Source organism: Dendronephthya gigantea, unplaced genomic scaffold (assembly GCF_004324835.1).
Source record: "Dendronephthya gigantea isolate DGI-Jeju-01 unplaced genomic scaffold, DenGig_1.0 000089F, whole genome shotgun sequence".
Lineage (NCBI taxonomy): Eukaryota > Metazoa > Cnidaria > Anthozoa > Malacalcyonacea > Nephtheidae > Dendronephthya > Dendronephthya gigantea.
In genome coordinates, this window is record NW_021163099.1 from 477,501 (window position 1) to 490,986 (window position 13,486).

The 13,486-nt window shown below is 37.7% G+C and overlaps 2 protein-coding genes across 2 annotated transcripts; one reads left to right on the top strand and one right to left on the bottom strand.

Moving 5' to 3' along the window:
* Positions 1-2,615: 2,615 nt before the first annotated feature.
* On the bottom strand, positions 2,616-12,682 carry LOC114533352. The gene is made up of 8 exons (XM_028554860.1): positions 12,606-12,682; positions 7,954-8,291; positions 7,444-7,615; positions 6,724-7,133; positions 5,371-5,771; positions 4,290-5,088; positions 4,023-4,168; positions 2,616-3,727 (listed from the first exon to the last, which is right to left on the bottom strand). The coding sequence occupies exons 1-8, from the start codon at positions 12,640-12,642 to the stop codon at positions 3,055-3,057; spliced, it is 2,976 nt and encodes a 991-aa protein (XP_028410661.1). The 5' UTR covers positions 12,643-12,682; the 3' UTR covers positions 2,616-3,054.
* On the top strand, positions 9,734-11,478 carry LOC114533351. The gene is made up of 2 exons (XM_028554859.1): positions 9,734-9,894; positions 10,022-11,478. Exons 1-2 carry the CDS (start codon positions 9,777-9,779, stop codon positions 11,251-11,253), a joined length of 1,350 nt encoding a protein of 449 aa, XP_028410660.1. The 5' UTR covers positions 9,734-9,776; the 3' UTR covers positions 11,254-11,478.
* Positions 12,683-13,486: the final 804 nt, after the last annotated feature.

Consider the following 13,486-nt stretch of genomic DNA (forward strand, 5'->3'; position numbering starts at 1 on the left):
GCACGTCGGCTACGTACTGTAATTCTACTTTCGGTCCTATAACTTTTTGTTACACACCTTGGAAAAAAAAATACTGCCCTTACTGCCCTTAAAGTCCTTTTTTTAAGTTCTTTATGTCTAAGCTTTGGTCCCATAGCTTTAGCGAAATGTGTTAAATGTGTTAGGCTATACAATCGGCCAGCCTCAGTATAGCACACGAAAAAGTTTATTCCTAAATCTAATTTAAACTATAGAGTCGGTAATTAAGAGATGTGTCGATTTAAAAAAAATATGTAAAATGTACAATGAATTTGTTCGTTATTTCCCATTTCGAAACCTCGTAACCATGCATGGGTCACTTTAATTTATCATTTTATATACCTTTACCTTGCTTAATTCTGATAAAATTCTCCGATGACTGAAATTCCCCTTTAAATTTGCCCGTTAGTATTAATATGACAGCTAAAGTTATCAAATATTTCGCCATCGTGTCTTTGCCTGCGTGTAGCGATTGTAACAAAGCTAAAAAACCAACCGATCTCGTGTGCGTTTATTGCGTGATTGCTACTAAAATTAAGTAAATTCAGTGCATGGGTCTCTTTTTTTTAATACTCAAATGTGGCGACAAATAGCCAAAAGCCGCAACCTAAATAAGCCGCAGCTGTAAATAAGGTTAAATAATAATTAAAAAATAATTATTCCCGGCTAAAATAAGCCGCGGCCTCACATAGGTTTTAGAGTTCGTCAAAAAATAATAAGTCGCGGCAAATTAGTTTCGCGTACAAACGACTTGCAACCAAATCTTACATTAAGCATTGGTGTCCATGCAGCGATCGACCTGCTGTTCCTTGCAATTTGCAATGCAAAAACTGTCTCCTCTGTGGGAGGGACTTGCGACAGCGAGTTTGAGTCGTTTAAACGATCATATGCGACCAAATTAGTATAATTTAACAATAGCACGTGTATAAGTGCGAATTTTTAGAACTGATCGTTATGCAAACAAAGTTAACGGTTTGACATGTTTAAATTTTGAACTTCTTTACTTTATAGAATAGGATTACATCCAAGGTCTCTATAGTTGAGCAGAACCGATGCGCACAGCGAACTTGAATTTAACATTAGTATTATAAGGTGGTCCAATAACAAAAAATCTTTAATTTTGAAAATTATAAAACCTGTTCGTGTCATATTGCAAGCCAAGTTGCTCTGAGTGAAAAAGACTTGTAAGAGTCTTCAATCACTATAGTTACCAAGATCAGACACACCGTGCCCAAAGGTGGAAAAAATTATTTTTGTAAACACGATAACAAACCAGGTTTTGACGCTAGAACGACGGAATTGGTTTTATTTAGTTGTATATATGAATATCCTTTTTTTATACGAATATTTTTGCCTCGCAGCTGAACTGGAATAAATAAAACTTGTGAGTATTAAACGTTTTAAAGGCTATGAATATAAAACTTGTACGATGTATCTGAAATAACCAGTCGCTATTTCATGCACTTAAACTGAACGGAATGCAAAACTTTTAGTTCGTCTTCGAGCCGATTGTCTTTAAAGTCAACCACAAAAATTCCTTTAAGTTGGCTTTATCACTTTTTGAGTTATCATGCACGAAAGTAAAGGGAGTGAATTTTCGTTTGCTAAGAAAAGCAACAAAAAAAAGTTTTGCATATATTTTTCCATAAATTATAGAGAGCAATGCAATATAACAATGAAACTATAGAATAAGCCAATCAACCCCTTTCGTTTTCTTGGAGCAAATCCCTAATTAATAAAACTTTTGTTGTTTAATTCTCGCATTCCTTGTAGCTATATTTCTAGGAGAAAACTATTCAGGATCGCTTAGAAATACACTTGTTTTTGCATCCCTTGAAATTTTTAATACGGAATAAATCATGATTTTTCTGCAGTGGAACACCTTAAGAGGTTTTAAAGCTATATACGTCTGCCTTTAACATGCTGTTAATTAAGCAAAATGCCCTGTTACACTGTGCAATTTTTTTTGCAACTTGTACTGCAATTCTACTTTGGAGAGATGTAATTTTGCACCTACCAAACTTTTCTCTATTACAATTAATCCATGGCGTTTCTTACATTTACATCTTGAAGCCTCTTCACTAATTTACACCTCTCAAAATTAGAATTGCATTGCAAGTTGCAAAAAATAATTGCACCATGTAACATGGCCTTAAGGGCGGTTTTTTATTAGCCGGAATTTTTCGACCGAAAGAAATTTTCGCTCCTTTTCGCTCCTTTTCGCTCATTTTCACAATATTTTCAGTACAACTGTGGTATCTATAGCAGCAGTCAATAATATCAGAATACTCCATGCTATTTCTCTGTTTAAGAAACCCACGCAATCTTCACGCAATCTACACGCAAGTTAACTACATTATTAGTTAATCAGTATCGGCGTTAATAGAAACGACGATACAACCGGCCCCAGAACCAAAACAAATTGTTTTAGCATGTTTTATCACACTGTGCGATCAGTTTGGAGGAAAAATTTCTGACTATGAACAAACCTTAAATATTACGAATTATTAAATATTTATTTAAACACGTTAGGCGCCCTTCAGCTAATGCTGACGCTGATCGTTGACATTTTCAACGCTTAGTTTCGTGCATGCTAGTTTATATAAAACGATTTTCTTATAAAAGTTTGCGAAATTATTCTCATTATTGCTGACGCATCACAGAAATATAAACCTTTTGTCTTTACCAATCTGGGCGCTGCTTGTCTGCATTGACGGGTTCAAATTTTGTGCAAATTCATAGACCAAATTCATGATTTAAAATTTTAGCAATGTAATTAGAAGGAAAAAAAGCCACGGAAACTCGTAGCCATACCGTGAATATATAATGTTTTAAAGCGCATTAAATAAACAAAAAATGACTGTAAAAGCCAGTCAACATTGTTCACAAATGTGCTACAAAAACTACTGACGAAGTTTTTACTACTGCAGTTCGTTCAAAAACTAGCTACAATGTTAATATAGACGGATAAATGCATGATGGGACAAAAAGAGTTCCAAAGCAAGATAAAAGTGACACTTGCGTACAAACTAGCAGTTAGTTAGTGCGGAAATAGATTGTTAGACCTACACTAGGTCGTGGTACTTGACATCCACCATCAAACAATGTATCAACGCCATATTGGTTTGCAGGACCATATTTTGTCGAATGTGATGACCCACACATTCCATGACCGATATTGAGACTTGTTAAACAATCACAGTTATCATCGTCAAGCAAGATAGACTTAACTCCATTTTGTTCACGATACATGAAGGAATCCTGGGGTGCTTTGGGCGCTGTTCCTGACAGGACAACAGGGTTCCAGGGCTTGTTGTTCACTACTTTGCCAGCAGGTGTCGTTATATGATCGTGAAAGGCTTGCCAAACTGCATGTGCAGTCGGATTGGTTGAGTCAAACTTCCACTTGTAAGTATTTCCCGCAGAATCTACTCCCAAGATCTCAGTCGAGTCTTCCTTAGCCCAGGATGGTAACCTACCAAAACAATACTGATCACGTGGGCCACATGTGCCATACCCATGGCCTAGTACGTCGTTCTCTTCTGAAGTTGCTGGCCATTGAGTATTTGCTGACCACCACCAGAATGCAAGCCAGTTTCCGCCATGTGTGCACAGAGTCATTGGACGAGAAGTCGCAAAATATAGAGCCAGACCAACTGTTGGACGGGGGGTATTGCAATGATGATCATACAAAGCGTCAACGCCATATCTAAAAAAAACATCAGGAGAATTTTTTGCGTTAATGGCGTCAAAGACTTGTAAAAAAATTTCAGTAGCTGTATGTGTATAACATTTCGAAAACTAAAACATGCATGCAAGTCACTATGGGATTCGTTGCGCACGCTTACCGCATGAAACAAACGGTTATCTTGTTGCAAATTATTTAAAGAACAAGTTCTGATGCGTTCAATTCAACACTAACGATAAAATGTACCATTTAAAGTACGCAAATAGCTACACACAATTATAAAACACGTCACTATAGCCTTTAAAGTAAAACAGACCTTTTCACCGGTCCATATGTAGTACTGAAACTTGCACCACACATTCCGTGTCCCATGCTTAATGTTGATAAACAGTCACAATTATCATCGTCCAATAAAAGAGATTTAACACCCTGTTGTTCACGATACATAAACGAATCTTGGTTCTAAAGTTTAAAATATAAGAAAAAAAGATATGAATGAGGTTCCATCAACATAAACAAAATTGTACAGGGGTATTAAACACTGATTTTTTAGTACCCTCATCACGATCTCGCAATTATTTACCTGCTTTGGTTTGGTTCCTTTTTTAACTTCTGGGTTCCATGGTTTGTTGTTCTTTATTTTTTCGGCCAAAGTAACCTGATGATCATGAAAAGCTTGCCAGACTGCGTGTGCTGTTGGATTACTAGAGTCAAATTTCCATATGTATCTATTGCCGGCCGTATCGACTGCCAACAGATGAGTGAAATCTTCCACAGCCCATTTTGGTAACCGCTGGAAACAATAGATGTCATCTTCTTTGCAATGTCCGTATTTGTATTCTAACACGTCCTTTTCATTTATCGGCCATGTTGCGTCTTTTGTCCACCACCAAAACGCTGTCCACTCCAAGCCGTAATCGGTAAATGACATTTCTTTTTCGGTTTGGTAATATAAACGAAGACCATTTGAAGGTTTAGGGACACCACACGTTGGGTCATAAAGAATGTCTACTCCGTAGCTATCCCCCTTTCCTGACCCAGTACCACAAAGTGAACCTCCGATATTTAATGTTGACAAACAATCACAGTTGTCGTCATCAAGCAACAATGATTTAGTTGAACCCTGCGTGCGATACATAAACGAGTCTTGGACCACATCTATCGATTTTCCTTTAATAACAACTGGATTCCAGGGCGTTTTATCCTTGACAATGCCAGCAGCTGTCTCGATGTGACCGTGAAAAGCTTGCCACGCCGCATGAGCAGTAGGATTGTTCGAGTTGAATTTCCATTTGTAAACGTTTCCTGCATTATCGGTAGCCAATATGCTCGTCCTTTCTTCATATGCCCACGCAGGTAGTCGCTGAAAGCAGTAGGAGTCGCTATTGTAAAAAAAAGATGAAACATTCTATTCAATTGGTGAAACAAAATAATGTGAACGTTAAGAACACCTACTTTTTGTAGTCTTCGAGCGCATTGAGCCCGTTTTTTTACTGTATGTAAGTGCAATAAATTGCGCATGGACCAAACGTGCAATTTTGACGTAAATAATTCGACTGACAAACTAAATTTCCCGATGATACGAATCTGTTCAGTACACATACTTGATTATCGACTTATTGGCGTACTTTTTAGATCACAAAAAGATCAATAGTGTTTCCTACCTGTCTTTGCAGGTGCCATAAGGATCACGAAGGACGTCGGTGACTTCAGAGGACTTACATTTTGGCCAGGTCGAACCGGCTGAGAACCACCAAAATGGTCGCCATCCCGAACCGTATTTGCTAACATTCTTTCTGTGATCTGCTCGGAAGTAAAGAGTCAGTCCTTTACTTACGTCTGGTATACCGTTAATATCGTAAAGGTAATCGACCCCCAGGCCTTTGAAAGGACGATCTTGATCCATAGCATATCCCATGCTGAGAGTGGCATAATAATCTCCATTATCATCATCCAAGAGAAATGACTTCAGTCCTTTTACATCACGGTACATGAAAGAATCTTGGTCTCGCTCTGGTGGCTTTCCAACCAAAGCTTTGGGATTCCATGGTTTTGAATCACGTATCTACGAATTAAACATTTCTCATTTATGGTTATGTCTTACCAGTAGAACATTCCAAAGTTGTCTGGACGTCCACAACTGTGCAATTTAACGCTAACAATTTCATTTAAAAGTGAAACGGGAGTGAGAACATTTAATACGAGCTAGGACAATCCATTTTGATGATGAATGACGGTGAATGACTTCAATAATGATGAGTTATGATGATGAGTTATATTATACACTTAGAAATGAACTATATCTATTTCACTCTTGCTAAAAAGTTTCTCATATGGTTTTCTGACGCAGTTCAGAAATGCTTTTATATACGTTTGGCAATGCTCTTTTTGGACATCGAAGTTGATTAATTTTTAGAGCGTGTATGTTTGCCAAGGGGCGTCACTAGAACGAGGGGTGGGGGGTTATTCATATTCATTTAGTTCTGCCCAACGGATTTCTATTTTAAGTTATGGCACTTACAAAAGATATCAGTCAGGCAGAACTGCATATATGAATATTCAACCCCTCCCACTCCCAGCCAAATTAACGCTCTAGCTACGCCACTTTATTTTCTTTAGAAATGATGACCAACCGCGTTCAAAACGAATGATGATGAGCCCATATCTGCTTTCTGAATTTACAAACATAAGCGCCTTTCCGAAGGCTAGTTAATTTTCCGTGTATGTACTACATAATATGATTTCTTTTCGGACTTTTTGGATATGACGATCATTTTTGGAAATTGCTGCATGATAGGCACCTCTAAGTAAGCAGGTGATACGTTAGATTTCCATTGCGGTTAATGATCAGAAGAGAAAAAAAAAATCGCATTCAACGATTGCGTAATTAGCAATCAAATCTTATTAATTCAGCACACAAAAATTCTCTATAAAAATCTTCGTGGACTGAAAGCTATATGAGCAACCCTAGATAGCAAATCACAGCAACAGTGCGTTGTACTTCTTACAAAAATTACCTTTTTAAAGGGCGTTGGTATGTGATCATGGAGGGCGATCCAAACAGCGTGGGCTGTGGGATTCGTTGAATCAAATTTCCACTGGTAAACAGTTCCTTTTGAATCAATAGCTAACAGTTCAGTAAATTCTTCCTGTGTCCATGATGGTAACCGCTGAAAGCAATAATAATCGTACTGTGAGCAAGTGCCGTACGCATGTTGCAACACATCTTTTTCATGTGTGGGCCACGTGCCATCCGATGTCCACCACCAGAATGCTTTCCAATGCCCCCCATATTGTGACAAGTGAAGTTGTTTTCCTTGTCGAAAGTACAGAGATAGTCCAATCGATGATCGAGGCCCATGACATTTAGGATCATACAATGCGTCTGCTCCAAATTCACCAGCTTTACTGTATTGAACATTGTGCCCTGGAACAAAAAACATGAAGAATAGTAGAAAAATAGACTCGACTGGGACTACAATCATCCTGTAGACAGGTTATACATTCCTAATTAAAATTTCAAAATAGTTAAACAATAAAATAGTTTCACTGTTAAGTTTAAGGGCATATCTGAATGGTTCTCCATGCATGACTTCTTAATGCTGTATAAAAGTGCGTTGATCCTTCAATAAAATAATATAGTCTGTTCTTTGAATGCCCTTTCTCTTCCATGCATATTGCGGCAGTTTGATTATGCTGTAATGTAATATTTCAAAAGATCTTGTCATTTTACTCACCTGTACCACACATGCCATGACCAAAACTAAGAGAAGACAAACAGTCGCAATTATCATCGTCAAGAAGAACAGACTTTACGCCATTCTGATCTCTATACATAAAGGAATCTTGGGGTGCTTTTGGAGGTTTGCCTTCTACTGTATCTGGATTCCATGGCTTATTATTGACGATCTACACCAGAAAAGATTTTAACTACAACATTATCAAAACCTGGTGTAATTTTTGCAAGAAAAAATTAACCATCAAAAAATTGGAAGTAAAAAATAGCAAATGGTTATAAGCGGTCAAAGCGGAGCGTGTAATTTCTATCGAACGACCACACAGCGTTCAAAAACATTCAAATGTTTTTACGAATGTTCGTTTTTCTTTAAATTAAACGGGGAATTTAAAGAAGCGGTTACGGCGCCGTTTTTCGCGCTAAAGAAATTTTTGGGTAAATTTGGGTGAAATAGGTTGGTGATCTGTCTGCACAGTTCTAATAGAATATGGGAATCCGTTTGGAATAGTACCTGGCCTTTCGCTGTTTCTTGATGATCATGAAGTGCACGCCACACCGCATGTGCTGTTGGGTTTGTAGGATCAAATTTCCATTTATATATAGTCCCTTCTGAATCAACAGCAAGCAACTCGGTCATGTTTTCCTTCGTCCAGGCGGGCAACCGCTGAAAGCAGTAGTCTGTATTAGTGCATGAACCATAGGAATTCTGCAAAACGTCCTTTACAGTTGCAGGCCATTTTGTGCCTGCTTTCCACCACCAAAATCTTGTCCAGGTGTTAGTCAATTCTTCTTCACAAGCAGCCAAAACGTTCCAACAAGTGCAAAGTAGCAAAACAACGGCAAGAACATCTAAGAAATTGAAATAATTTAGGTTAACTTTGTGATGTTATTTAGAATTATTTGCAAAAAGAAACATTTAGGAATATCAATATGTATATACGTTGATGTTAAAATATACAAAAACGTAAACTACATCAAGTAGCCATACATGATGTGTACAAAAAGGAGAAAAAACGTTTTCAGCCATGCAAAAATTCAAATCTGAAACCTCTCGGCATATCAGTCTATCGGCATGGTCTCGATATTAATTTTATGGTATTTTTGGTCGATGCTGTTGCATGTATCTAGGAAAAAATCTGATACATTTATTGCATCTGTCAGGAAACAACATGCAGGCATGCACTTAATGACAGTGAAAATCTACAATTAGCAATGAATAATCGTTTGTGATTATATCACATGCACTAATTGTAAAACCAACGAGTCTCCGGCATTTTACGGTAGCGAACTAATTTGGTAATCTCAGCCAAGAGGGACCATTAGGAAACTCAGCCAATATTGTTTTTATATAATCAGGCTTAATTTATTGTTAAGTTTGAGCTGAAGCCCCGTACAGACGGAGACGTTGTCAAGAAAAACTTGTCAAAGAAAACTTGTTCATCATACACACCAGAAAGTGAACTGCATGGTCAAGAAAACTTGTCAACGAAATCTTGCCCGTCTGTACGGGGCTTAACTCTTCGTATTCCATCATAATTTATTAGTTTAAAGTCAAAGTATCATCGGATCGATATTGTGACAATGTCCAATTACAGTGATTTATGAGTTTTAAAATAATACCAAGTCCGCTCATTAACTTTTGTTAAGCTCAGTGGCGTAGCCAGCCTGACGATTTTGTCCCGCTATGTAAATTTCGAGTTACTATAATTATTCATGTCTTTAGAAATCCATTGTGTTTACAGTCAGTGAACACTAAAATATTAGCATAGCGGGACAAATCGACAGGCTGGCTACGCTACTGGTTAAGCTACTTTAATTAAAACAATAATTATTTACATTTTGACGAGGAGATCAAATTTACTTCAAAGGGCTTTTCATTTAAACCTTACGCAAACTGTAAAAAACGTTCTACATGGATATGGGCTGCTTCTGCATGTGTTAAGAAAATTATTTGAGTTCATCCCATCGTGGAATTACACTAATGCATGTGTACAAAGTTTTAAACCCCTTACTAATCTTTGTTTCGTTTCGTAACCATTTCCTATTAACTCGTTAATATATAAACGATACTGTTGAGAAGCGCGGATATTGTGATTGCATAATTATGGGCCTTAAGATCTTTGGAATTACGATACACACAAAGACCCAGGAACGGCCCACGCGCTCCGAACGATTGCAATTAAAGAAATAGAAAACATTTTCCGTGTTTCTATACAGTTTTAGTATACACCCGACTCTTGTCTATTAAAAATCCTACATTCTGATTGGCTACTCAACCATTGTCTATTCGTGATGGTGCACGTTTGGGAAAAATCAAAACAAACATGAAAAAATATGGCAGTAAACTCTCGTTTTGCCGAGGTTTCTGAGGAATTTTTAGAGAGTTTGATCGAGAATTCTGTCCCTGCAAAAACTAAACAGGCTACAAAATATGGCATGAAAATTTTTAATGGTAAGGAACGAAATAGAAAACCGTATTTTATTAATAAATCTGCTTTTATTCGGCGCTCACGAGTGGTTAAATAGGCCTAAATTCACAACATTTTCGTCAATTTGCACTATAAAAACTGTATTTTTAGAATGGTTTGCCGCACAGTCTAAATTCACTACACCAATGGAACAAATGGCCAAAGACGAGCTTTGTCAGTGCCTCCAAATATTTTATGCCGCTGCAAGACAAAGAGACGGTAGCGAATTTAAAGTTACTACGCTTCGCAGTATACGTTCAGCGATTGACAGGCATTTAAAACAAGCACCAAACAACAAGCCTTGGTCGATAATTGCTGACCCTGCATTTGAGAAAGCCAACAAAACCCTGAATGCTATTTGTAAGAAACAGACGAGGGAAGGAAAAGTCGGAGCAATTGTCCACAAAGCTGCAATCACGCCAGAACAACTGGAAAAATTGTATGAAAGTGGCCAGCTTGGCAACAGCGACTCGCAAAATCCTCGTCAGCTCATGCAAACAGCTTGGTTTTATATTACCCTCTATTTTGGTAAACGAGGCCGAGAAAATCTAGGAAAACTTACCAAACAGATGCTGGTCCTTCGCTCAACAACACAAGGACGCCGATACTACGAGTTCCGTCGCGAAGCGTTAATTTCAACAAAAAACCACCAAGGCGGTCTGAACGACAACATCGACGAAGCTGACGGCAAAATGTTTGAAGTTCCCAATTCACCTCGTTGTCCAGTTAAAACCGTGGAAAACCTAATGAAGCACCTTAATCCAAATCACGACGCTTTGTTTCAACGGCCAAGAGAAATTTGTGCCAAGTTTCATGTAGACAGTGATGAAGTTTGGTTCTGTAATTCTCCCCTTGGTATAAACACGCTCGTGAATCTACTCAAGACAATGTCGAAAGCCGCCGGGATAGTCCCCCACCTAACAAATCATTGCATTCGAGCTACGTCTGTCACAGTTTTGTCCGACCACAATATAGAGGCAAGACACATCAAAGCCGTTACTGGTCACAAATCTGACTTCTCCATTCAGTCGTACAGCGCGAGAGCATCTTTCGAACAAAAGGAAAACATGTCGAATATCCTAAGTCGCTTCGTCTCGGGCGAGAGTAATCCTTCCATTCAGTCTAGCCACTGCAGCTCTACTTACAGCAAGTCAGACCTTATGCAAACATCATCCTCAAATTCGACGTCTTTAGCACCTGAAATGACTGATCGAGCTAGCCCTGATGTCCAGTTTCGCATAGAAAACCAAGCCACAAATATCCAGATGCAAGCTCCACAATCGTTCAATTTCCATGGCTGCACAGTGTCAATCTTTAACAACAACTACACCAGACAAGAATGATCGTTCCCACTTTCCCGTTGAACTTTTCTTCCCTTGGTAGTTGTTTCTTTTATAACATTTAAGAAGAAATCTTACTAACGAACGTTTTTTGGGCATTTTAAAACCAAACTGTTTGCTTGTGACCGTTGATCTCGCGTGTATTATACGTATTGTTTACATGTCATTTTATGTCGCGTGAGTGACGTTCGCGCGACCGTATAAAATTAAATTAATTAAATTATTTTTCGGTGTAATTGTGGTGTATCGATTATTTTCTCGAATTTAATATATCTAGGTACAGGGTGTATACTAAAACAATTAGACAACTCGCCTTCGTTGTCCATGAACGAATAGTCAACTCAGGCTTCGCCTTCGTTGACTATTCGCTCATAGACAACTCGGACTCGTTGTCTAATTGTTAAATAGAAACACGCGTGGGAGCTTGGCAGAACGAGAAATAATCAGTGGGAAAACGAGCCCGTATAACAACATAACTGAATAAAAAGATTTCGCAAAAATATTATAATTCGATTCAATTACAAATTCTTATTACATCACTTCGCTTGTCAAGTTCGGCGGGAAAATTCTCATGCTTATAAATTATACAGTTTATAAACGCGCTTCTTGACCAATCAGCGCGCACGTAGCATAAATGTTATATTATAATATTATATATTGGGCATTATATATTTCAGTTCAAGTCGAGTGTTTTCATATCAGTAGTGAGCAGTTCAATTTGCAACTACTTTCCTAATTTTTCTGGCATGTCCCATGCAGTTGAGGCAAAGAGACAATCATGGTGACCAGTACGTCGGCCTATAGCCGCAATGCAAAATAGTTATTTTAGGAAGGATCACTTATTCTGCTACTTGACTGGCGAGCAAACATGATATTGGGTCGCAAATATAATGCGGATGATGACCAAAGGTTCTTTATATCAGTAGAGACGTTTTAAATCTGGACGTAGCGTCGGAAAAGACACAGGCAAGAGATTCCTGCGATAATCGGGAGATGAGCGGGTTGGCTTTTTGTCTTTCCCTAGCTGATTTAAGAAATGTTATTAACAAATTTTAAGAATTTTTTAAAAAAGTAAAACATAATTTGGTATACAAATAAAATTATTATGTTTTGATGCTTTGTGATGTACATCTAGTTGTATACAACTGTTAAACATAATTTTCATGGTAACCTAATAATATTATACGAATCTAAAAGTTGCGCCTTGAAATATCTAATGGTCGAGATGCATGAACGGTCATGATGCCTCAACTAAATCTTGCATACACGATTTCGAAAGATGGAAAAATAACAGATGCATCTGTCTTCAAATAGATGAAGTAAATCATAGTAAATCATAATTTTTTTCTACTTACGAGGTCCTGCCTTTGTGGCTCGCATATTACTTGACATTTTCCTCACAATTATATGATGTGAAAACTAATCCCAGCCAGACTGACGAGAGGACTGACGAGCTATTAAAATCATTTACAGCAAGTATTTATATAGCATAATTGAGCCTCTGAGGGGAACTTAAGCGACCAATCACAGCTGTTAAATCTCATATTCACACACAGGATGAATAACCCAATGAATGCAAACATATAATTATAGAGAGAATATAGGCAGCTCTTTGAATTCTTTGTTTGAAACAAAGAAAACAAGTGTAAAGTTTATAATATTATGTTCATTACTACAGGGTGTATCAAAAAAAACGCAACCACTTAATATTCTAAAATTCATATTGTTCATAAGCTCAATAGATTTTACGCCCCTAGGATTTTAAAATGGCTTCTAATCGTACAGTTCAACTGCTAATAGTCAAATCAGCTAAACTAATATTGGTGCAGCTAACAACCGAACAACGAGTCTTTATTGTCGTGCATGATAACTTGAATGCTAACTGTCGACCTTCTAAAATAAATTGTAAATTGTAAATTTTACTCGTTAAATACTTTCAATTCAGCTCGTTGGTTTACGCATTCGACTTTGTTTACCGACGATTGTGCCGCTAGAATATGATAACAAGCTTTCTCGCATTCCAGGGGCCAAACGTCTTTTGTGTTGTAGAACAAAGAGGATATTCATGAATATTAAGTGGTTGCGTTTTTTTTGATACACCCTGTATATCTAAGCAGCAATTATTTTTTTTTAAATAGCAACCACAGGCTGGTCTTCATGTCCCCAATCGCTATTATTGTGCATCGATCAGGCTAGTCGCCACAATTTTCATATTGGCGTATTTACATAACTGAAT